This window comes from Crocodylus porosus, unplaced genomic scaffold (assembly GCF_001723895.1).
Source record: "Crocodylus porosus isolate Cpor-Errol unplaced genomic scaffold, CroPor_comp1, whole genome shotgun sequence".
NCBI lineage: Eukaryota > Metazoa > Chordata > Crocodylia > Crocodylidae > Crocodylus > Crocodylus porosus.
Genome location: NW_017728947.1, coordinates 86,025,436 through 86,049,651, shown reverse-complemented (window position 1 = coordinate 86,049,651; position 24,216 = coordinate 86,025,436). Strand labels below are relative to the sequence as shown.

General features: G+C 39.6%; 1 protein-coding gene across 1 annotated transcript in view; it reads left to right on the top strand.

The window, feature by feature from the left end:
* The window catches only part of EML5 (echinoderm microtubule associated protein like 5), a 222,112-nt gene that overhangs the window by 65,162 nt on the left and 132,734 nt on the right, over positions 1-24,216 (top strand). Inside the window, exons 5-10 of the mRNA XM_019552385.1 lie at positions 4,286-4,471; positions 11,262-11,397; positions 12,084-12,285; positions 15,264-15,401; positions 16,486-16,742; positions 19,914-20,126. Of these exons, the coding sequence (XP_019407930.1) occupies positions 4,286-4,471; positions 11,262-11,397; positions 12,084-12,285; positions 15,264-15,401; positions 16,486-16,742; positions 19,914-20,126 (1,132 nt within the window). The remainder of the gene's footprint in view (positions 1-4,285; positions 4,472-11,261; positions 11,398-12,083; positions 12,286-15,263; positions 15,402-16,485; positions 16,743-19,913; positions 20,127-24,216) is intronic.

The window sequence follows — 24,216 nt, the reverse complement described above, 5'->3', positions numbered from 1 at the left end:
GGGGCTGGACTCGATGATCTCCTGAGGTCCCTTCCAGCCCTAATGTCTATGAAATCTATGAAAGATATGTTAAAGCTCAAAGATATCATGGAATAGGGATTATAGCTTCTAAATATATATTATTTGAGACAATATAGTCATGTAAGCTTTTTAGAAATTTTATAAATAGGTCACAACTGGCCATGGACTATATTAGGGGCCTAACCTTATGGTTCCCAGGGGCTCCTCTATCGATTAGTAAAGATTAAAGAAAACCATTCTACCCAACAGGACTTAGTGCTCACTCTAGAAGATGCCATTAAGCATTTCTGTGATGCTTAGTTTCAGTTCTCAAACTGTGGATTTGTGTCTCTAGAGATTATAGGAAGACAAGGTTCTTCGGGTAGATGTGATATCTTTTATCTGAGCAACTAAATATGTGGAAAAATTGTCTTTTTGCAAGCTTTTGGGCACAAATGCCCTTCTTCAGGCATAGGGAGAGTTTGTTGTCTCCAGAGATAACATCCTTGTTAACAGCAGTATATGGAAATGAGTGATAACAGACCTTATTACCCACCCATCAGCCCCGGGCACTGTATCCACCCTGGTTTTAAATTCGTGCCAAGTGTGAATCGGTTGGCATTGCTTTCTACAGAAACATTGTTTTCTACACCTTTGTTCAGGCCCAGCTAATCATTGTTTTTTACAAAAACTGCATTCTTATTGTTTGATATGCGTGGATGGCTATGCCCAACTTGGATTTGTCTCTGGGACCAGGCACTCTTGTCTGTTGAGTGCTAGTTCTTAGGGCTAGACAGCTTGACTTCTGCTCACTCTTACTTGTAGGGCACACCCTTCAACTTGCCCACCACATCTTGATCTTACGTGAGAAGGGGAGGATCCTTGGTTATTTCTGTTTGCTCTCACAAGTATCTTGAGTCACTGGTCTGTGGGGCTGCTCTTCCTCATATACCCCGTCCATGCACCAACACCAACCAGATCTTATAGGATAGTCAGCCTGCCAGTCATCTAATGGAAGGATAGCACAGCCAGTGATTTGCTCAATTAGCCGTGCTCATTTACAACTTGTAATCTTGATTGGTTAGAGAGTCTCTTCCAGCTTTGTCTTAAGTCACCACCCTGGAGATGTTTGGGTTTGTAGCAGTCTTGGGTGGTCATACTCTTATCTGCCTAATCTATGGGTGCCCACTGCCTAGGTGGTCTGTATCAGGTTTTTGCACAAGGTGGCTGAGTTTTCTCCCCTCTTTGCCCCACCTGATGATGTCAAGCTCTTTTACTGGCCTCAAGGCCTGCTGGTAAATCACTTATCCTTTTTACTCAGTCCTCAAATGGGTTACTATCCCAGGCTTGCTGCTTCAGCCCCCAGTTCTTCGATATCCGTGATGGGAGGGTTAGTCTAATGTACCTTTAACTCAAACAAAAAAAAAGAACCACTGAACCCAAAATTATAACACATCCCTGGATCTCCTCCTGGAACAAACTCACAGTCGCCACCTCTGGTGTCCTGCTGAGTGAGCAGCGTTTCTCTGGGGCTTCTTGTGTTACATCGCTCACTCCTTCTCACTGGGTTTGGGCCCCTAGGGCTATAGGCCCTTCGAGCCTCTAGTCTGGTGAGCCGGCTCTAACTTTGTTCACTTGGCTCCTGCTGGGGCAATCCTGCAACTGGGCTCCACGCTCCTTCTGCCATAGTCCTGGGTCCTCTTTCCTCTGCCAGTGTGGGGCCACATGATTTTAAACCCACATGTGATGCTGTGGCAGTGCTAGAGCATTCTAATTAGGCACACATTGTCATTAGTTTTTATATTTTGGATGATCTTAGTTGCCCAAAAAGCCTTATCCACATTCTGTGCTTGATCTATAATAAGCCCCTTAGCATAACATCACCCATATTCTTTTCTCCATTTGCTTAGACAACTTTTACTCCTGGACATAAGTTCTATAACTGCATAGACAGTCCATCCCACAAACTTAGTTCTGTTTTTGAAGAAAAAAAGTTTCTGCACAAAGGAAAAAAATGTTTAAAAAAACCTTAATTTGTGTCTGGAACCAGAAATTTTAACATGTTTTAATTATGGCTGTGTAGTTATTCATGTCACTTTGAAGCATAGTTCAGGTTATTTTGGGTGTCCTAAAAGCACATGAACATATCTCATATGACTTGAAAACTTAAAAATTAACTTTGAATATTCTTCAGTGCTTGTTTTGGGAATTAATATGGTAGTCTTTTTTATTTTTAACCGTTGGTTATTAACATATACACTCCCAGGGTATCAAAGCTGTGGGCCAGATTTGATCCATGGAGTCATATGATCCAGCCCACAGGTCTCTGAACCAATCTCAGACCAGAGCTCCACGCACAGCATGTGGTATGTGGGCTGGGCCTGGCCCCATACGCCCTACACACAGCACAGTGGGGTCAATCTGGTGCATGTACTGTGTGTGGTACACTCCTGGACTGGCCCTGTGTGGTGCTTCTGGGCCAGTTCAGGTCAGGCCATACCAGAGCCAGAGTGCAAGTCTGGTCTGGTGGGAAGCTGAATGCCATATGCACCCTGTGCCAGCCCTCTGTACTCTGTGCGCTGTGCATGGCTGGTCCAGCTTGGCACGCTGCTTGCATCACATGCTCACCCTGGGCTTCACTGTGCCTGTGGTGTGCTAGGGCAGAACAGTGCATGCACTGCCTGCAGCATGTGGCCTGGACCTAGCACTGTACATAGTGCAGGGGGTCTAGGGTGCAGGCTGCATGTGGCACCCAGGACCAACCCCCTGAGCAGCACCCACAAAACGTTCCTTTAATCTTACATTTGTTTCTATAATCTCTGATACAAAATATGTGTTTTTGCTTTAAATTACATTTATATGTTTTTAATTCAAATAAAACTGCCTTTTTGGTTGAGTGAACCTTTATTGAAACTGATTGATTGATTTGACGGCTACTCTTTGCCGCGGTTTTGAAGGAGTAGTCAGCATTTGTGTCCACCAAAAACAAAAGGAAATGCAAGGCTATTCAGGAATATGAATCCTCTGATTGTGAAGGCCTTTGTTTCAGGGATATTGGGAAGGATATTTGTGTATGATGAATAAGCAACAGAACTCTGAAGAAGTCTGAGAAGGAAGCTTCATATCCTATCTGAACTAGCACTAAGGGCGTAGCCTAAGAGAAACCTAGAAAAGACTTCGGGGTTCAGGTGCTGGCTTAAAGTAATCTGAGGCAGAGAGCCTGGAAAAAATTTCCAGATGTATGATTTCCCCTGCACTTTAGGAAGCAAGATTTTGTACATTCTTGTAAATCAGGGGTGTCAAACTCATTTGGCCCCTAGGTTGGATGTGGACTGTGAAGCTCCTTACAGGCTGAATCTAAATTCATCCCAGTGGTGACATGAGTGGATGCCTCAGCTGCTTCCCTCCTACCACCAAAATGTATCTGAAATGGAGCTGTGGGCCCTATGCCCCAGATTTCAGCAGGAACTTCTGCCCCTGTTCTCCCCACTTCCATGATTCCCTGCTCCTCTAGGTGAGCCTCATGGACTTTATATTTGACACCCTTCTTTTAAAAACAGAATTCCACCAACTTCAGTGTCAATGTTTTCCTCTTATTGGAATAATATAAAATCTTAAATTTTGGTTAGTTAATCAGGCCAAAAGGAATAATTTTTTGTTTTACTACTTTAATTTATATTTTTTTAATATTAACTAATATAGCAAAGGAGACTAAAAGAAGAGTAGTTTTGCAATTTAGAGGCTTCTACATGGTCAGGCAAATGGTATCCCACATATCGGATCCTTACTGTATTCTGTACATCAAGTTGGCACCAGCTATTGTTGGAACAAGCATAGTGGTAACTCCTGAAGAGTTTTGGTTTGAAAAATACTGTGATAGCACGAAGAATATTTTGTGTTTTGTAACATCTAAAAGTTTTTATTATGAAATTGTTCTCAATTGTTACAAAAACCAAAGAAATATTGAACTGAGTGCTAACGATTACGATTCATAAAAATACTTAATTTAAAATGGAAATGTTTTCACTTAAGAAATCATAAATATATGAAATAACTGCTTTATTTCCAGAGAAACAGCAGACTAAATTTAATGGAAAAAAATGTTCTGTTGTTTGAATGCTGAAAAACTAGTGGAATGAAAAGACTAAGAGATTCTTAGAAGAAAATTCTTAGCATTTAGTATATATTTTTTCCTCCAACAGTAGACATATGCTATATTGAATCTGGAAAATTTTGCAGTATGTTAACAAAACCCCCCCCTTTTATATCATGTTTTACTTTGCAGTTCTGGAGCTTGTGTGGTAATTCATTAACACCAAAACGTGGTGTTTTTGGCAAGACTGGTGATCTGCAAACAATACTGTGTCTAGCCTGTGCAAGAGATGAAGTGACATATTCTGGTGCGCTTAATGGAGATATATGTGTATGGAAAGGAATCAATCTTGTAAGGACAATACAAGGAGCACATGCTGTAAGTATTTTACTGTATGATTTAGACTGTTTGAATATTACACAGCTTTGGAAACTGGTAAAGTTTATAACTGATAGTTCAAAGAAGATTTTTGAATGATCCTTGTGAAGTTTATTTTTATTTTAAACTGAAATGTTTACATGTAAATCTGACATGCTTTTTTATTTACATAGTGTTTCTATATCTTTAGTACTTCACTTTCACCCATATGCCTTTATGGAAAAGATGCTTTATAAATCTGAATCCAGTTTGTACATACAATACTGTATAGTCCTTTCTTCTTCCAGGTGCTCTAATCAATATGTGGCAATGCAATGCAAAGTTTACCTTCTCAAATTCTTTATATACCATTCACAAATAAAGCTACTGATTTTTTCCCCATACTTTACTATAAAAGAAACGTACTTGTTAATTACTTGTTGGCTCTGAAGCAATTGTTGTTTGAAAGTAGCTTTTAGTTATAGGAAATGGTTTACCATTAGTTCATGAGCAAATTGGACAAATGTAAAAAAGGAATGTAAATAACAAGCAAGAGCAATTTACTTAGAGTAAATATGACATAATTGATGTTACTTGACAGGATGGAACAATTCATATGTTCAGTAAACGATAAAGTGGATTAAGGGGGTAATATAGAAAAGGTAGCACTCTGTAGTAAATAACTCTTCTCTGTTTTTTTTTGACTATTGATAATTCAAAAATGCAGGATCTTGAATGCATATAGAGAAATGTGGCTATTAAGGTGTGATACTTTTGTGCGAAGAGAACATATTTCCCGATGGCTCCCACCATAGAAGCCCTGTCCCCTGTCTCACCAATTAGCTGATTGGCAGGAGGAGGGTAGGCATTATCCTGGAGTTGGACCCCTCCCCTCCTCCACAATCTTCTTCACTAGCAGAGGAGAGGACAGGCTGCCAATTAATGGACTCCCTTAAAGGTGGAGGTGGCCCAGGGAGCAGCTGTCTAGTGTCCCCTGGTTGGAGAACTTGTCTTTGTAGTCCTCCTGCTCCAGGGCTGGAACACATGTATGCTCAAGGCCCCTGGCTGTTTTTCTACCAGGAAGAATTTTGGAAAAATTCTTACTCATAGAGATGAATGCTTCTCTGTAACTTGTGTTAACTAATGAAGCCCAGAAGGAGAGAAACTGCAATACCTTCTATGCTAGAGAATGTCATCTTTAAGACTACCAAATCAAATTAATGTATAGGAATAGGTTATCCTGAAAATGTGTCTGTAATATGAAGAAAGGCTGTCATAAGATCCATCTTATAGGCCAGTAGTAACATGACATTAGTAATACTAAAAATCACAGATAACATTTTTCTCGCATGAGTTATTGCATGCAACACAAAGTAATTCAATTTTTGGATCTATTGTGAAGAATTAAGATTAATAAATCACCAAACTAGATGTTGATAGTTTAGGGATCAGTGATCATAACCCAATAAAATTCAGTATTGGCAATTGGAAGACCGTTGAAGTCAATACTATGTATGCTTATTAGTATACTGAGCATGTTTGTTTACTTCCACTGTGTACCTAGAAGTGACATTGGTTATCAGCTTGGACCAGGGACTGGGAATTTTGGGGGGTAGAACATGCTCAAGTTATCCTAGGAAAAGGACTATGCCCCTTTATTCCATAGGGTTTGGAGTGCTGGAGTCGTGGTGGTCCAGAAAATACAGGAAAAGCAGGCGTTTTTTGGTGACATCTTTTATTGGACCAGTTGTATGATTGGGAGAGTTATTAGACAAGCTTTTTGCTACAGAGTGTCCTTCTTCCATATTACACAGGAAGGCAAAAAAACCCCCCTTGCCCTTGTCATTGTGACCTGGAGAGAGAATTCCTTCCTGGCTACACATTTGGTGCTTGGTTTGACCCTGAGCAGATGACCAAGACCTTCTAGCCAGCCGCTTAAGATGTGTCAGAGTACTGATAAGAGCATTGGTGCATCTTAGTCAAACATCTATGTCTCACTGTGTCTGTCCAATTTTTTTGACAAAGACAAAATGTTTCTATATTTAGAAATTCATAGTTACCTGAAACAGTTATCATTTCAGCACTTGTTTATGTTGTTTTTAAAGTAAAAACAGACTGTTTGGAAAAGTTGGTAGAATATAGTTTGGCCATATGAATCAACTAAACATCCAAAGGAAGTGTGTGTGTGTATGTGTGTATGCATGTGTGCCTTGTAATTTAAGTCATTTTCATGCATTGGGATAAATTCTGATATCTTAGTTATATAAAATTTACATTTGATGTGCATAATCCTTCAATGAAGAATATCTTCAGTGTGAGAAATATAACTGATTGGAAATGGAATATTTATATTGTAATGTCGAGTTTGGCTAATAAATGGTCAGTCATTTTGTGGCATTTCATTACTCCTAAATTGTTTCAGAAGTACTACAAAATTCTTGTGCATATATTTAAAGGTGGAAAAAACACACTTCCATTTTATGACCATTGTTACGTGAAAAAGTTAATAATGATGTGCCAATAGAAATAGTTGAGGAAAAATACGGAGCAACTTAACAGTAGGAGGCAAATAGAAATTTAGAATCAAATCAACTATCTGTTGCCATCCATACATTGAATGCTGCTGGGAGACTGGGTCAATGGTAAATCTCATTGGGAGGGAATTCGGTCTTTGAGTATGAAAGCCAAAGGGAAGACAAACATTGGCTGGAGAGTTAAGTGATTGGAAAAAGGATTGCAGTTAGGAGAATGGATAAAAAGGAGATACTATAACGGTAGTTGGGAGTTGAAGAGCCAATTTTATATGGATCAGGAAAATAAGGTGCCTTTAGAAAAGGGAAGGGACTGAAATGTTAAGGGGTTTGAGAGGAAATTGTTAGTAGGAGGCAGAAGAGCTGCAAGTCTAGCAGTGGGAGATGTGGAAAGAGATCTGTTTCTGCTGATACCTTTCCTTCCCAATTTTTTTTTAAAAAAGCTGAAAGAGGATACAAGTACATGTGCATTTAGGTGTTAATCGCACTTTAGGAGGTTAGTTGTACATAGTGCATCTGATACTGGAAAGTTAGCACTATAGGCATTAATCAAAAAAACTTATCAAATATCACATTATGCTAACACACAAACTAGCGTATAGAATTCTCCTTTTTGTTTCAGCATTCTATGAGTTCTGAATAAGAAATAATGCATGGTTTCCAAGCATGTTACACATAATATAAACATGTAATGTGTGCTGTAAGCATCTTTGGTATGCTTATTAAAAACAGTCATTATTTTAAAGATTCTTTTTTACTATGCTTGGGCTTTGCATAGTAAATGTACATAGGATGCCTTCTCAATAACTGAATAATTTATTTTGGGATACTGTTTCAGAGGTACATATTAAAGTTGTGTGGATTGATGTCAGAAGTTGAGGTTAAATAACAGGCACCCTGTTAATACCCTAACACATCTATGTTGGCTTGCCAAGCATTAATTAAATATAGATTGAAGCAATATAACATATGTAAACGAATGTTTTAAACTTGGTGTTGTGGACCAAGTCATTCTATCACTCTAAACTTTACTATGAATTGCTTTGATTATATATTCAAACAAAATAGAGCTATTTTGTTTCAAAGTAGTAGAGAAGTATCTAAATATTTATTTTTAGGTTTCTGTAGTAAGATGCATTCTATCCACGTATCTTAGAACACATATTCACAAAATAAGAAAATCAGCTTGAGGAGTGTTAGACAAATAAAAAGAATAAATTACACATCAGTGATGCTTCCCCAGAAATTTACTGTCCCCAGCTCTGAGACAGTTATATCCGTGAACAGTCTGCTCAAATGTCACAGCTGATCTCAACTGTTAGGGAGGACATACTGGGGAGGCAATAATTTCAAGTTAGCATCCAACCTGTAGGTATCTTTATTAATTGAAGTCAGTGCAAGGAACTGGTGTAAAATATTTTCTTTTTTTCATGCTACTCTGTACTTTGACAAATACATCTTGTACATGTGTGTAGCTTCCACATGGTTTTTTAAGAATGGCCCTCAAGCTGATTATAGGACTACAATTTAGAAGTTGTGTAGGCATGATTACTATGATGACATATACATCTTACAGCAGTGGGTAAAGTTGACTTCCCCCCCGCCCCTTCCATTGAGGCAACCATGGATTCCAGGGACACTAGATTATCCAAGAGTACTTCAACATTTGTAAATGTCTTTCTAGAGTGAGCATGACTATAATCATGAAGTTGAGGCAGTCTGTTTTGCCCTGTGCTCATAATCCTTCTGCACTTTCTATATATCACCTTGGTTTTGATGTATGACGTTTCAGACCTAGAGATAGAAACAGTAACCATTGCAGCTACACATTTGCCTCTTAGAACTGAAGACTTGAGACGTAATTATAAAAGACTTGTGACTGACACTGCTGTTAGTGTACCTTCTGCTAGGGCATTAGGTCTTGGAACCATGTCCTGTTCTTCATTGCTTATAAATGTTCTTCTGGTATTACTCATGTTTACTTGTAGTTCAGTGTCAAAATGATTTAAAAAATAAAAATATAATACAATTTAAAAAGATACAGTATAGTAGCTAATATTATCTTTATTTCAGTAGTGGACCTGCTGTTCATACCTTTTTAAATATATCTGTATTTTACTTGAGAAAAAGTGTCCATTATATTTAAGGAAAGGAAAGAATGCTTTGTTTTTGTCTTCCTGATGCCACTATCAAAATATCACTCACTCATGTATTCTAAAATCAGTTATTTAAAGCAAATGGTGCTAAATGACCAGTAGGTTGCTCCTGAATTCAGGAATTTAAATTAATCTTCCTCATCTTAGTATGTAAAGAGCCAAAGTATGTCTTTTGCCTAATAACCTAAAAATTGACTAATGGCAACTAAAGGCTGGAACCACCGCTTATGAAAGTCAGTTGGGGTTTTTTGCTGATATTTGTGGGGGTTGAACTGGGCCCTAAGGCAAGAGGATGTGAAACTAAACTCTTTTTAGGTATAAGAAGCAGCAGCATTAGGATCATCAACATCAGGATGAAAGCAGTATTGCGGCAATTCTCTCAACCTGCATATCAGCAAACACACTAATTCTACTGTTTTTGAGTTAGGTAGGTAATAAATGGGGAAAAATACCTGCTCAGTCAAAATTCCTTAGTCCATATCTTCAAACTAGTTCTAAATGTGTACATGATAAATTTGCACTGATTTAACTTAAAGTAGATTAACTGCAACAAAACATTAAAAAAATTACTGTTGGTGAAGTTTGTAATTTGCAAAAATAGTGGCAAATAGTGAGAAATAGTAGTTGAGAAGAGAGTTTTCTAGACTGACTTGGACTACAAGGTAAATTTGAAAAATGTTCTATACTTGAAAAAATTGTTCTACTACAGCCAATTTCAATGCCATACTTATAAAATATAGTATATAGGTGCCATATAGATAGTTGACAGGTTAGGGGATTGTATTAAATGAAGCAGTGATAGTGAAAGGGATTTGGTGGACAAGGTGGATTAGTTAGCTCAAATTGAACTCTTGCTATGATACAGTGGTTACAAGGGTAAACAAAATCTTTGGATGAATAAGGGACTGTATAAATAGAAGTTTGGCGTTAACACTATGTAGCATTACAAGACAGTTCTGTTTCCAGTTCTGGTGTCCACAGTTCAGAACTAGAAAGGGTTTTAAAAAGCTGAAGAATTATTTGATCTGGAAAAGCAGCCTTACAATAAGGTACTTAAGAAGTCTAATTTATATGGATTACTTAAAAGAAGGTTAAGAGGTAGTTTTACCATGGTCAATAAGCACAAAAAGAAGATTCCCAATGTTAGAATCACTTTTAATTTAACAAACAAAGCTGTAGCAAGATTTACTGGCAGAAAGATGAAGCAAGTCAAATTCAGGTTTAAAAAAAGGGTACAGATATTTAACAAAGAGTAATTAACCAGTGGAATAATTTGCTTAGGGTTGTGGTGGGTTCTCTGTCACTTGAAGCCTGTAAGTCAAGATTAGATTACTTCCTAAAATAGTTGATGTGGCTCAACCATAAGTTAAGGAATTGATGCAGGAATAACTTAATTAAATTTTATTGCCTGAGTTAATGAAGAAGTCAGACTAGGTTATCTTAATGGTCCCTTTTGGCTTTAAAAGTTGCATATTTGGGAGTTGGTCAAATCTGTATGAACACTTTTGTTTTGTATCACGTATAGCTTATTTCTGTCTAACTTGAATATGTTTCTAACTGATATAACCTAAACTGATATCAATCAGTTTTAAACTGAAATAAGAGTGCGCAGAGCTTTGAGCTGGATTAGTTAATTAAAAATTAGATCTGAAGTTAAACTAGTGCAATTTTCTCATGTGGACAAACCCTGAGTCCTCCACTAGGAAATCATCCATATTCGGGGATTCGGCACTTAACCGTGTGCTTAAATCCCAAATGAATCAGTGAGACTTATGTACATGAAGTGTGTGTTTTAAGTTCTGTCCTGAATGAGGATAGATTAAAGTATGCACTTAAGAACTTTCTTGAATCAGAGTCCAAGTTCTGTTTGCATCACTTTCAATTGCATTATAATTTTTGGATGAAACCCATAATATTAATTTGTTATTTGAAAATCAGAATTTATATACATTTTTGACTCTCCCATATATATAAAACTTGTGTTAGCTGAATGATTTAATGGTACCTTCTCTACAACATAATAAGAGGGGAAAACATTTTCCATCCATATGAAGATTTCTTTCTTTTCATAATAGCGATTATAAGCCGTATGTGGTGCTGAATGTCATTTTCTTTCCTCCTTAGGCAGGAATTTTCAGCATGAATGCATGTGAAGAAGGCTTTGCCACTGGTGGCAGGGATGGCTGTGTTCGTTTATGGGATTTAAATTTTAAACCAATTACTGTGATTGATCTCAGGGAAACAGACCAGGGATATAAAGGTAAAAAAACCGAAACAATTCAGCCTTTATTTTCGTTACATGATCAAATGGGAAGTTCTTCACAGATTGAAAAATATATTTTCATTAACTGTTTTTAAAATAGATGACATGTATATTAATATGAATATTGTATTTACACAACAAGGGTGCATCCAGATGGGCGTGCACGTGTTAATTTTCAGTGCGGTGGATTTTTCGGGAGAGCCCAGTGTCAAAAAAACCCCCACACCTTAAAAAAGTGGGGTGGTGTACATGGTACAGCATATGCTACCTGAAACTGGAGCCTGCCCAGCTAGAGTCACGTTCTGGCTGCTAGCCAGGCTTCATGCACCAGATTGCTGCCACTGAAGCTCTGGGAGGCCTCTAGAACGCCAGGTAAAGCTGTGAGGCCAAGCCCAGGTGCTGGACCCAGCCTCCTCTACCCCACCCAGGGCAACCTGTCACATGCTAGCGCATACATGCCCAGGTGTTTCCCAGGGACAAGCAGTAGTGCACCACTATGTACTGCTGTTACTTGTCCCTGTGGAAACGCAACATACGCACTTATATGAATGAGTCCTAAGAGTCAAAATAATTTGTGCTTTGACAAATGCCCTGTCATCTGAAGATCTCTTGGTAGTTTCTCACTAGTTTTTGGTGCATGAGAATTATGTGCATTGTGTAATGTATTCCCTTCCCCACACCAGGTCTGTCTGTAAGAAGTGTGTGCTGGAGGGGAGATCATATCCTAGTTGGTACACAAGACAGTGAAATTTTTGAAATTGTGGTGCATGAACGCAATAAGCCTTTCCTGATCATGCAGGGGCACTGCGAAGGAGAGCTGTGGGCTCTAGCTGTCCACCCTACAAAACCTTTGGCTATGACTGGAAGTGATGATCGATCAGTCAGGTTAGCTGATTTGACTTGTTTTGTTTGTTTTTGTTTAACTATGTACAATTTTAGGTAAGGCTTTATCTTTAAATAATTAAAGGTACCAATGTGAAATGATTGTTATGTATCATGTTGTGGTTTTGTTCCAGTTAAATTTATTCTCATAACTCTGGATAAATAATATTTTCCTGTTGAAAGTCTGAAAACAGTAGTATAAATTGGTAGCTTACAAAATGAAAATTAAGACCTTTATTTCAACTCAAATGGTGGAAATGTTTGCTTTCATAGTCTTAATGACAGTAAATAATATGAGGGCCAAAATGATCAAATTGAGTTCCTGAAGTTAAGCACATCAGTTTATATTTTAGGATCTTGAAAGTGAGTTAATTTTTTTTTCTTTAGAGGGGAGCCCAGTATCTACAGCTTACATTGAATTAAAATTTAGACGTGCAACTTTACTACTGAGCTTGGTCATTTTGGTTGATATCGAGTGAACTGGTCATCTACCCTGTATTAGACATAAATGAGATACCTTCTTGTGGTTTGATGTGATATAATACTTCAAAAATCTTATTCATATTATGTTTTAGAATTTAGAAGTTCATTTCACTAACTTTTTGCCTATCCAGTTAAAAAAAAAAAAAAATTGTTGGGTGATATCTGTTATTGGGTCAACTGCATAGTTGGATAGGGTTAGATAACCTTTCCGATGCAAGGCATTCTCTTCCTTGACTCTGAGAATAAATGCAAAAAATAGTTGCTAGAGCTGTGAAATTTGAGGGAGGAGAGAAATTCCCAGAGGTAGCAGGCAAACAATTAGCAGAAAAAAAGAAGCTGATTACTGGGAGATCAAGACCTATTAAAGGGAGAGGGGTCATCTGGGATTCAGGTAGGTTGTAATGTGCCATAAAATCAATACCAGTATTCAGTCCCTGGTTCCTAATGTCCAGGCAGCTTATGAATTTTAGCTCCCAAGTTCACTTTTTAAGTGCGTTTTAAGTAGATTTCCTTTGAGCATAGGGATCGTGAGGTCAGAGAGAGAATGGTGGCTCTGTGAAAAATGTGCTCTTAAAGGTGTATGTGTATCTATTTTTTTTTGTTTTTCTGGTGTGTAGTTGCTATTTGTTTCCACCCATGTAGTTGCCATGGGGGCATTTGGTGCATTTGATCAGATATATCACGTTTTGGGTAAGGCATATGTAGGATCCATAGATTCTGATGGCCTTGTTATGAAGGGTGTTGATTGTAGTGGCACTGAAGATATGTTGCCTGGTTAAGGATTTCTTGCTAAGGCATGGGTGTGTACAACTTGATGTCTGCTGAGCAATGAGGAGTTTGCTTCTGATGATGAGTTCGGCATGGTTAGGGGGTTGTTTGAAAGCCAGGAACGGAGAGGACAGGAATATTTATCTCAAGGTCTTTGTTAAGTATAAGCTGTAGTTGTTTGATTCTTCTGATTGGTTCCAGTGTCGGGAGGTACGTAATCACTAGGGATGTGCAGTCATAGCGGGGTTTCTTTTTGTATTGTAGCAGGTTACTGCAGGGTATTTGGACAGCTCTTCTAAATGTGTGGTCTGTTTCTCTATTGGAGCGTTCTTGTATAAAAGCAGATTTTAGGCAGACCAGGTGGGTTCATAAATGTTCTTCTCATAGCAAATGCAGTGCTATCTGAGGGGCTGACTCTAAATTACTTGGGATGATTGCTGGTTTTGTGGACATAAGTATGGTGGTCCATGGGCTTTTTGTATATGGTGGTTTGTAGGATGCCATCCTGAATGTGGATTGTTGTGTCTACAAATCTGACCTGTATTCTGTTCTTACAGGTATTTCAGACAGGTGGCTGTGCCTTCATGGTGTGGCATGTTAGTATACAGCCTGGTGACATCGTTGGTTGCAGATATGACCTTCTTGGGGAGGTGGATGATATACTAGATTCTGCTGAGGAAGTCTGTTGCATCTTGTAGAAACTTGTTCTTTGAGGCCTGCCAGGGAAATCTTGATTATGGATCTTCAGGAGCATATAAAAAATTCCTGGGGTATAAGAATGGGGGTTAAATGGAAGTAGTTTTTTCCTGAAGCTGTTCTAGAAGGATTTGATTATATTTTTCAGTTCCACAGAGAATTCTGGTGTGGGGAATTTCTAATATGGGGAATTTTTACTTAATATAATTTGACTCCCTGTTGTGGGATACCTCATAGGAGCAGTAGCCACTTGTCAGAAACATTTCCCTTGGGAAATTTCCTGCAGTGTATGCAAATGAGATTCCCATGAGCAGCAACATCCACTTAGGAACAACGTACCACTAGAACACTGACACCTTGCTACTAATACAAATTGTTTGCGTTTCTATATTTATTTACTAAATCTATGTTCTAACAAATCCTAGTAAGTTTTACTCTCTGGTTTTTCCAAAATTTCATTCCTTTTCCTCTCAGAAATTGTGTAGTAGCACTTTTTTTGTGAATTGGATGGAAGTTGCATTGATACAGCAAAACATGCATCTGGAGCCTAATGTAAAAATTACATGCTGTACTTAGGCACAAGTAGTCAGAGGTTATAATGATATTTAGTAATATATATGAAACTGTAATATATTAAGAATAATTCATTATTAATAGAGATAGATGCATCTGTATTGTAATATTTTAATTGTTTGTTCTATCCATTTTAACTAATGAAAAGAATATACCTTTAAGCAATAGAAAATTCAGAATTTGTTTCAAGCAAAGTAGGATCAAGTACCTAATGTTTTACCAGCAAAGCCAAAAAATGAATCTGCCTTTTCATTTTTTTCATACTAGCTACTTTACCCTACTTGAAGAAATATAGACATTCACTGCTGTGCAAAACTTACGACATATTTTTGCTAGTTTTGAAAGTTATTGGTAGAAAATAATTTTTTAATATGAACACTGCATTCAGAATATTTTTTAGAATCCTTCACATTTTCTGTCACAAACCTGTTAACTATTCCTTGCATTTGACTTTACTTTAGAATATGGAGCTTAATAGACCATGCATTGATCGCCCGGTGCAATATGGAGGAACCAATTCGCTGTGCAGCAGTTAGTACAGATGGAATCCATCTTGCACTTGGAATGAAAGATGGCTCTTTCACTGTACTTCGAGTCAGGTATAGTGTAAAAATCAGCAAGTTATAAGCAATCTAGTATATGTTTTATATAGAAAGCGTACGCTAAGAATATTTTAACTTCTATTTCAAACATATATATGGTCCACAGATTTATATACATACAGCTCTGTTACTCTGATTTAACAGGCAAAGTTTTCAATAACAGTCTGTTATGAAAAATGGTATGTTAGGAAAAAATACATTATTGGGCAATAAATCATATACTGAAAGTTATCATTAGTTCCTTATTTATTTCCACTCAGTGAGAGCTGCTGTTAGCCCTTATTCCCTGCCCCCAAAACTGGTCCCAGCAATAGTTTTGCTGTCTCAGATTAGGTCTAAGGGATGAGAGAGAGGGCTCCATCTGATATTAAGGAGCTTCCTTCATCTAAGTGTTTTAAGGGCTAGTGATCTACCTGAACCCTTCAAGTCCAGCACTGCCCAAACATTTAGGCCTGTGGGTCAGAGGAGTGGTGCCACGTCCGCCTGCAGGTTGTATTTAGTGAATGGGCTCTATCTGGAACACAGTGTTGGCCCAATCAGGACCTGATCCAGCCATGTGGAAAGAACTTGGCCAGGGCCCATTGCAGCCATGTGGAGCTGGTCCACTCTGTGCCCAATCCCACACAGTTGCATTGGGTCCAATTTCAACTGAGCCATGTGGGAACAGGGCCTGATGTCTCAATATGGGGCCAGCCTGATTGGTGCAATCCAGCAATGTGGGTCTTGGAAAATTGGTAGCAAGGGAGTGGTGGCAGTACTAATTAGCACCACTCTCCCACCACCAGGTTTACGGGTTTGTGGGGAAACCTGTGAGCCAGATTACCTAACTTCATGGGCTGGATCTGGCCTGTGAACATGGGGTTGAGCACACCTGTTCTAGTCAGCCCAGACTTTCAGTGACACCTCCTATCCTCCCTCCTAGGCTAAGAGCAGGGAACTTTTAAGGGCTTTGCTTCCTGTAGAAACTATATTTACATAATGAACCTGAGATTTTCCCTTCAGAATTAGAATTTGTCAGACATTAATACTGTGAACTTGATATTCTCTCTTAAGTGTATGACACTCACTTTCTCTGCTACAGAGATATGACAGAAGTGGTTCATATTAAAGACAGGAAGGAAGCTATTCATGAATTAAAATATTCACCAGATGGTAATTTCCTCGCTGTTGGCTCCAATGACAGCTCTGTTGATATTTATGGTGTTGTTCAGAGGTACAAAAAAGTTGGGGAATGTGTTGGATCCCTAAGTTTCATCACTCACATGGACTGGTCTGCTGACAGTAAATACTTACAGACCAATGATGGCAGTGGGAAAAGACTTTTTTACAGGATGCCAAGTAAGATTTTTTTAATATTAGCTTTATTAAAAATGTATATCTGTAAATGATAAAATGTATAGTACTTGCATAAAATAGCTAATAAATCTTGGTTTGAGGAATGAAATTTAGGGCATATGAAAACCCTAAAAAAATACTATGAAAGCAATTCTTCAGTGCATAACAGTGTAAGAAAATGAAGTAAATTTACATAAGAGTGTTTTTCCCTTCTAAGCTGTTACTGTATTTTGATTTGGGTAAAAATAATTAGTTGTAATTTCTTAATTTTGATAATATTTTAATTAAATCTTAGAATATTTTATTACAATGTATTTTATTATTTTTTTTTAATCAGTCATTCTTTCTGAAGAATAAATTTCCATTTTTTAAAAGCATTGTGTATTTGACCTCTTTTTACTAATGGCTTTCCAGTGCTGAGTTCCGGTGTTAATAGTTCAGAATGAGCTTTGTTGTATATAACTTTGAAGCTTGAAAAGATCAAGAACTCCGTAAAAACAGATTAATACTACTTTAGAATAAGATTTATAACCCTACTGACGAAGCCAACTTGTATGAGCTTCTGGAGTGAACAGTTTATATTTAAGCAATCCAAATGCCAATTAAATATGAAATTAAAAAAGAAGTAGGTAACTATCTAGTGAATTGAAATTGTAGATAAACTGTAGATTACTATGGTCCAGAGATACAGCTCTTTTAGGACTTACTTATTAACAGGAAACAGGAACTTCACGAAGCATGAATGATGCTGGAACCTGCAGGTCTGCAACAGACCTCTACCACTTGAGTTTATGGGAATAACTGGCAACAGTTTTCATGCTCTTTGTGAATTGGCTACTAAAGGAGCCTAAATGGACATTTCACCAACTCCTTGGTACAGATAAGTGTTGTGGAACTATAGGTTCCAGCTTCATGTATATCTGATGCGGAGGTTCTACAATTTCTAAGTTCCATTCCAGTTCTTCGTGGGGAAGAAATGGGTGATCTAGTGATTAAATCAATATCCTTCTGTTCCCCTTAACCAGTCCATTTTTGGCCTATAGACTGTTCTTTCATAATCAGTAAATGCCTGTTTACTTTAATATCTCCAAAGTTTGTTCCCTCTCCATGTGTTCCAACCCAATTCAGTTCTCTTCCTTCTCCCCATGGCATTTACTTTGCTGCACCCAAGGCTGGTTTCTACGGGCTTGTCTACATGAGATGCCTAATGCACAGTAGGCTAATTCTACTGTGCAGTAGCGTGTCATGGCAAAAACCGTGCTAATGCACAGTAGAATTAGTATACTGTGCATTAAGTGTCATGAAAAAATCATGCACTGGTGCTACTGCTCAGTAAATCTGGCTACTGTGCATTAGTTAGTACCTCATATTAGAGGTACTAAATGTAATGTGCAGTAGCAACATGTAAATGCACCCAGTTTCTCCTAATAAGGCACAAACAGGAGAGTATTGACAGAGGAGAATCAGTCTGTCTGCTCTTAGTTCTGGGACCTGCTGTCATTATGGTCCATGATTGCTTAGAGAAGCAACTACAGGAAATGTCTTGTTCAGACTCTGCATCTTTTTGATTATGCATCTTCAGTGTTGTCAGCCTGTAGGTGTGTAGGGATGGCGGGTGCTCACTGAAGATGCAGCTATTGGAGAATGATCTCATGAGGTCCCTTCCATCCCAGCTACCAGCCTCTAACAAACCCAGTCTTTTGAAAACTGAGGTTTTCAGAAGCTCATAAGTTGGTAGCATTTCAGGATTGTTGTTTTTTAATTTCTGCTCCAAATCAAGTTGCTAGAGATTCTTGGTGAAAAGTTTGCAAGAATTTTTTTTTTTAAGATGAGCAAAACTTCCCCACCGTCCCCCAACCATGGTCTTGGTATATCACTTGGAAAATAATTTAGCCTCAGACCGATCATGGAAAAGTTTATTCCAAATAATTCAAACTGGGCAAAACTGTAAGCAACTGAAAACTGAGTCTCAGAGGGTGTGTCTACATATGCAGTTAATACACAGTAAGGTACAGTAAAATAATGTGCAGTTTACTACGCCTGGGAACCTTGCCTACATGTGTGCCCAGATTTGTTCCCAATAGCAGCAGCCCAGTCCAAGGCTCCTCCTGTCCTGCTCTGTCCCCTTGCACCAACTAGAGGGAACTTGAGGCTCTTCCAGGTGCCACCCTGGTGGCTAGCTGGGGGCCTGGGGTTTGGTCCTGATATGTAAAGGGCTGGGAGAGCTGTGGGGCTGCAGGGGCAGCTGTCTCCTAGCCCCATGCACATCAGAACCCATCAACATTGCTCCTACACATATTAGCAACTACACATGAGGTACTGTGCAGTATCTACTGCATGGTTAATCTACCTGTATCTACAACTAGTAGCCAACCATACAGTAGACTAATTTACTGCACAGTAAATGTGGCACATGTGTAAATAGTGATGCTTTACTGTGCAGTAGATTAGTCTACTGGGCAGTAAAACATCTCATGTAGATGCACCAAGAAAGTGTTAATGTTGACAGTAGGTGTATCTGCACATGATATTAGTGCACCTGACTAAACTCTGATGCAGTTCACACTGGAGTTTATTGCTCCCGAGCACAGCATTTGCATGTGCTTCTGGGACCACAGCATATTGAGCTGGGGCAGCACAGCCCTAGCTGAAGGATCCCAAGGGGTCAGCCTGCCAGTCTGGGGCTGCTCTAACCCAGTTTAATGTATTGCAGAGAGGCTGGCTGGGGCAAAAGGGCTCTACAGTGTGGGGCTAGCTGGCAGACTGTATCACCCTCATACTCTAGCTGGGCCTGGTCACTGTATACATGTGCATTGTAGCACAGTAAAATTTCCCATAGGATAGTATTCGTGTTGGGCAGTACTATCCTACAGCAAAGTTAATTAGTTTACCCTGGCCTAATAATTCCACATGTGTAGATGGTGATGCTTTACTGCAGAGCTTACTAGGCAACCCTGCGGTAAAGCGCAAGTGGAAATGTACCCAGTAAGTGTTGCTATCAACATTGCCTGTTATAACAAATAGTTTTAGAAATAGTGGTTTGAGTATCCATTTTTTAATTTGGTCTAAGCAAGATTTAAATTCTGTTCAGACTTTGAAAATAGGAGTTTCAGATTTATTAAAAACACCACAGGAGTTCATGATTAAAAATAAGTATTTGCATTTTATTTTTAGGTGGAAAAGAAGTTGCAAACAAAGAAGAATTAAAAGGTGTCCCCTGGGCTTCATGGACATGTGTTTCTGGCTTAGAAGTTAATGGAATATGGCCCAAGTATTCCGATATCAATGATATCAATTCTGCAGATGCAAATTTTATTGGGCAAGTTTTGGTTACTGCTGATGACTATGGAATAGTCAAATTATTTCGATACCCATGTGTAAGAAAAGGTAATGTCTTTATTGATGAAAATATGTAAATTTCAGATACTCAGGGCAAAAAGGTTTTAGAGGGAACAATAAAGGTCTTAGGAATTTTAGAAACAGCCAATGTTTATTTGTAGAGTTTTAATTAAAGTTCAAACATGGAAAACAGCAGTGGGTTGATAAAATGGACAGTTCAATAATTTTGTGTAGAATTTGTAATTGTGTTTTGGATAAGAGAGATTTATGTCAGAACAGATTTTATTTGACAGTTATAGAGGATTGCTAAGAACATTATGGCTAGGGACAGACATTCAAAAAGCCTAACCCTGAATTGATTCAATACTTGCAGGTTAGTGTAATCTGCAGAGATTGAATGTTTATCCACTTGCAGATCAGTTCACTTTTGAACCAGGAAATGCAGGCACATGCCTACAGTAGCTCAGGTTAGAAGCCAGGGGGTGCTAGAGTGAACCTTCCCTTCCACAATGCTGTGCTGAGGTGGATGTTGCCAGGCTCCAGCAGAACACTATGATTAGGGAGGGGTTTAAACCTCCCCCGCCCAGCCTGCACAGTCCCTATCTGGGGTGTGCCTGGAGGAGGACAAAGAAGCAGCCCTCACCAGGCTTTTCCCTCACTCACTGTTCATGGGCTGGGAAGTGTTGCCAGATACCAGCCCCTGGCTAGCACTCTGAGGAAAAGAGCAGGGGAAGGAAGGACTTTGTGTGGACTATAGGTATCTATTGATGATACTGAGCTTTTCAGTCTCCTTCTCCCTACTTTTTCATACTGTCTGCAGCAAGCTGACAAGCACTGCATTCATTGCAAACCAGCTCATTTCTCACAACTCTCTCTGTCCCCACTCTGATAGCAAGAAAACAGAGCCTCTCTCATTAATTCAAGCTTTTTTTAAACAGCTTTTTGCAAAACATTTTTAAGGAAGAACAGAGAGACATTACCAGCTGACCTGTTGATTAGCTTCAAAAAAGTCCTGAGGGGACACTGTTCTGTCTGCCTTTGTTCCGGTGAAATTGGAGACACACAAACATAGACACCCCTCAGCATCAGCTAGCAGGGGGGTAGTATGACCATGACCAGATGCTGGCTGGAGTCTTTGCCACTGGGGTCCTTGCTGTGGGAGAGGGGAAGGAGGGGTGGATGTCTGCTTGAGCAATGAGCAGATGCTGCTGTGCTGCAGTGTCCAACTTTTTTTGGAGCTCAGTCTGCCTAGGGAAGAGAGAGGTGGGGCCAGTCCTGGTCTCTGGAGCAGACGGCTCAGCCCAGCCCAGGGCTGAAAAGCATGCTGGAATGCTGGGGGACTCTGATTTAACTTATATCAGCAAGGGGTCTGGGACAGAAGTTTCATAAACCAGTTTGACTCCAAATCAGTTAAGCTGATTGACTTTTATTAGTAAATTATTAGTAAAACATCTGCAATTACTCTATTTTCTCATGTACAATCCCCAGTCCAGAACAAAATACGTACCTTTGTTTCTGGAAGGTATAAAGAAGGGGGGGAAAGTACTTTCCTTGAGATCTGCTGCTAGGGAGTGGGGGCAGGGGCGTGAAAACTGCTAGAATCTCCACAGCTAGCAGCTAGCGAGCCTTATGTGCAGCATACACAGTTTTATTTTTGCCTTCCTCTAGCAGGGGATTAAGTGGAGAAATGGTTCTCATTTCCTGAATTATAATGCATGACATTAATGCCTTAATTTTCATGAATTATAATTTCCAGCAACTGGATTTTGGAGAAAAGATAAGTGTTTTACGCAAGAAAATATGGTACCTTGTATGAGCTATAGACATATTTATAGTCTTCATCAACATTCAGGTCTATCAGTGGATACTCTTTTTTTCTTAATTCTGAATTGGTATTCTTACTTCCCTAATGTTTAATGGCAAACCAGATCTTTGGATCTGCACTTGGGCCTAGGAGTATCCTCCAGGAAGAACTTTTAGAGTTCTCTGACTGCAGTTTTTCTTTCAAATAAACCTTACTGAGCCCAAGACTCAAACTGGTCTGGGGACTGTCAAGCACAAAGTTGAACCATAAAACAGAAGTGTTCCATGAAAGAAAATGCCCTTGTTAAATTGTTCAAACAAAAGTTCCTGAGTTTAAATTTTCCTTATTACTAATTATAGAAGTTCCTCAGTAGTACCACCTTTAGTAAAGGATGTGACCTGTCTGATTCTGATTGTGACCCTATAAGAGAATTTTGCTAAGAAAGTCCTTGAGGCTTCCTTGAATCAACAAGCAAAATAGGTTAATGTCGCCTCAGCAGCAACAAACTCCATCTGCCCCCCTGCCCTGTACTGGCAAAAACATACTTGACAGAATTATATTTCCCAGATACCCATCACTCACTGACACATGCTCCTGCACGGCCACTGCCAGGACTGGAGATGGAAATTGTAGAAGGAGGGAGTGCAAGGGAAAAGAGTGAGGTATCCCTTGTTGTATTCTGGCATCCCTTGACCCCCTTTTAGTCGGTGTCTGGGGCTTATGCCCTTTTCACTCACTCATCCTTACATTACTGTACCTGGCACATATTTCTAAGCATCTATCTCTGGTCTCAATGGTGCCATATTTACTAAAATCTAAGATGACCCTGGTTTTTAAGATGAACACCGAATAATTAGATTATAATATGGAAAAGTATATAAATTAGTTATCATTTTCCAGGTATAGAATCTAATTATCAGAGGTTTGTCTTTAATTTATCCTCTCCCACTGCTACAGCAGGCAGAGCAATGACTGGGGATAAGGCAGCATCCCTGCCCTCTGCTTCCCCACTTATTCCCTCTACAGGCTTTCTGCCCCCCACCCCCAGTCTCTGCCTCTTCCCTCCACAACACTCCCCTTTCTCTGGTTCTTCCTGCCAATGCTTCCTTTTCTCCACCTCTCCCCACCCACCTCTCTGCCCCCCAACCCCATTATTTTAAGACGCTGCTTGAGCTCTATTCTTTCCCCAGAGCACAGCACATGGAAGCACAGCCCTTGCTGCGCCATGGAGCAGTGTCACAGCAGGATCAGTGTTGGTGATTGGCTGGGCAGTGGATGGAGCTCCATGTTGACACTGATGATTGGCTGGGCAGGGGACAGGGTTCCATGTGCCCCATGCCTCACTGTACCTGGCAGTTGTTGGCTCTGGATTTAGGACCCAGATGCTTTGTTCTGGGGCGGGGGGGGGATCCAACCCTCAGACGGACCACAACCTTTCCATTTGATAATAGGCAAATTTATTGATACACCGTAATGACAGAAAAGAAACAATACAAGCAATCAAGCAATTCTATATATATCTACCAATCCTAGGGCTATCATCAGAGTCAGGAAACATCTGGCAAGGACACAGGCTTCACTCTGAAGGCTCTCTTAGGTATCAGATGTCAGCAGCCTGGAGGTGGAATGCTGAGGGCCCCCTCCACTGGGGTGGATGAGATGAACTGGTGGTGTGTCTTCTGTCCATTGTGGCCTTGGGGACCCCTTTGGGAGATGGGGACCTCTCCAAGGGATCCTTTTGGGGAGGAGGACAAAGAGAAGGGCCCTTTGTTACTCTCAAGTCTCTGCTTTTGTATTCTCTTTCCCTCCTGATGACTCTCCATCTGTGGCTGTCATTCATTGGTCTCTCTGTGGCTGTCATACTACTCATGTTCTGTTTTGTCAACACATTCACAGCCTATCACATGCACACCTTTCCCGAAACAGGAATTTCAGAGCCAACTTTGGCCTTGTGAGCTGGTACCACCTTATCTCATGTTATGGAACAGTGTGGCACATGCCCCCAGTTTCTCAGACTATGTGCCCTTGTTTGTTAGATAGCCTGTCTGCTTCTGAAGGCTGAGAAGACTGTGCATGAAACCCAGGTTTTTAGGAATCAATTAACCCCTGCTGCCCATCCTGAGCCATTCTAATGCATATTTATATACCTATAAGCCAATTCCCAAAAAGCAAACCTTTAAATACCATTTTCAAGTCATCAACAGTAAGGGTGAGAAGGGGACAGAGTGGGGAGCAGAAGCTGTGCAGTAAAGCCAAGGGTAGGGGCACATGGCTGCTGTTGGTCAGACTCTTGCCCCAACAGAGCCACAGTAGCTGCCTGTCCTCCCCCTTCCC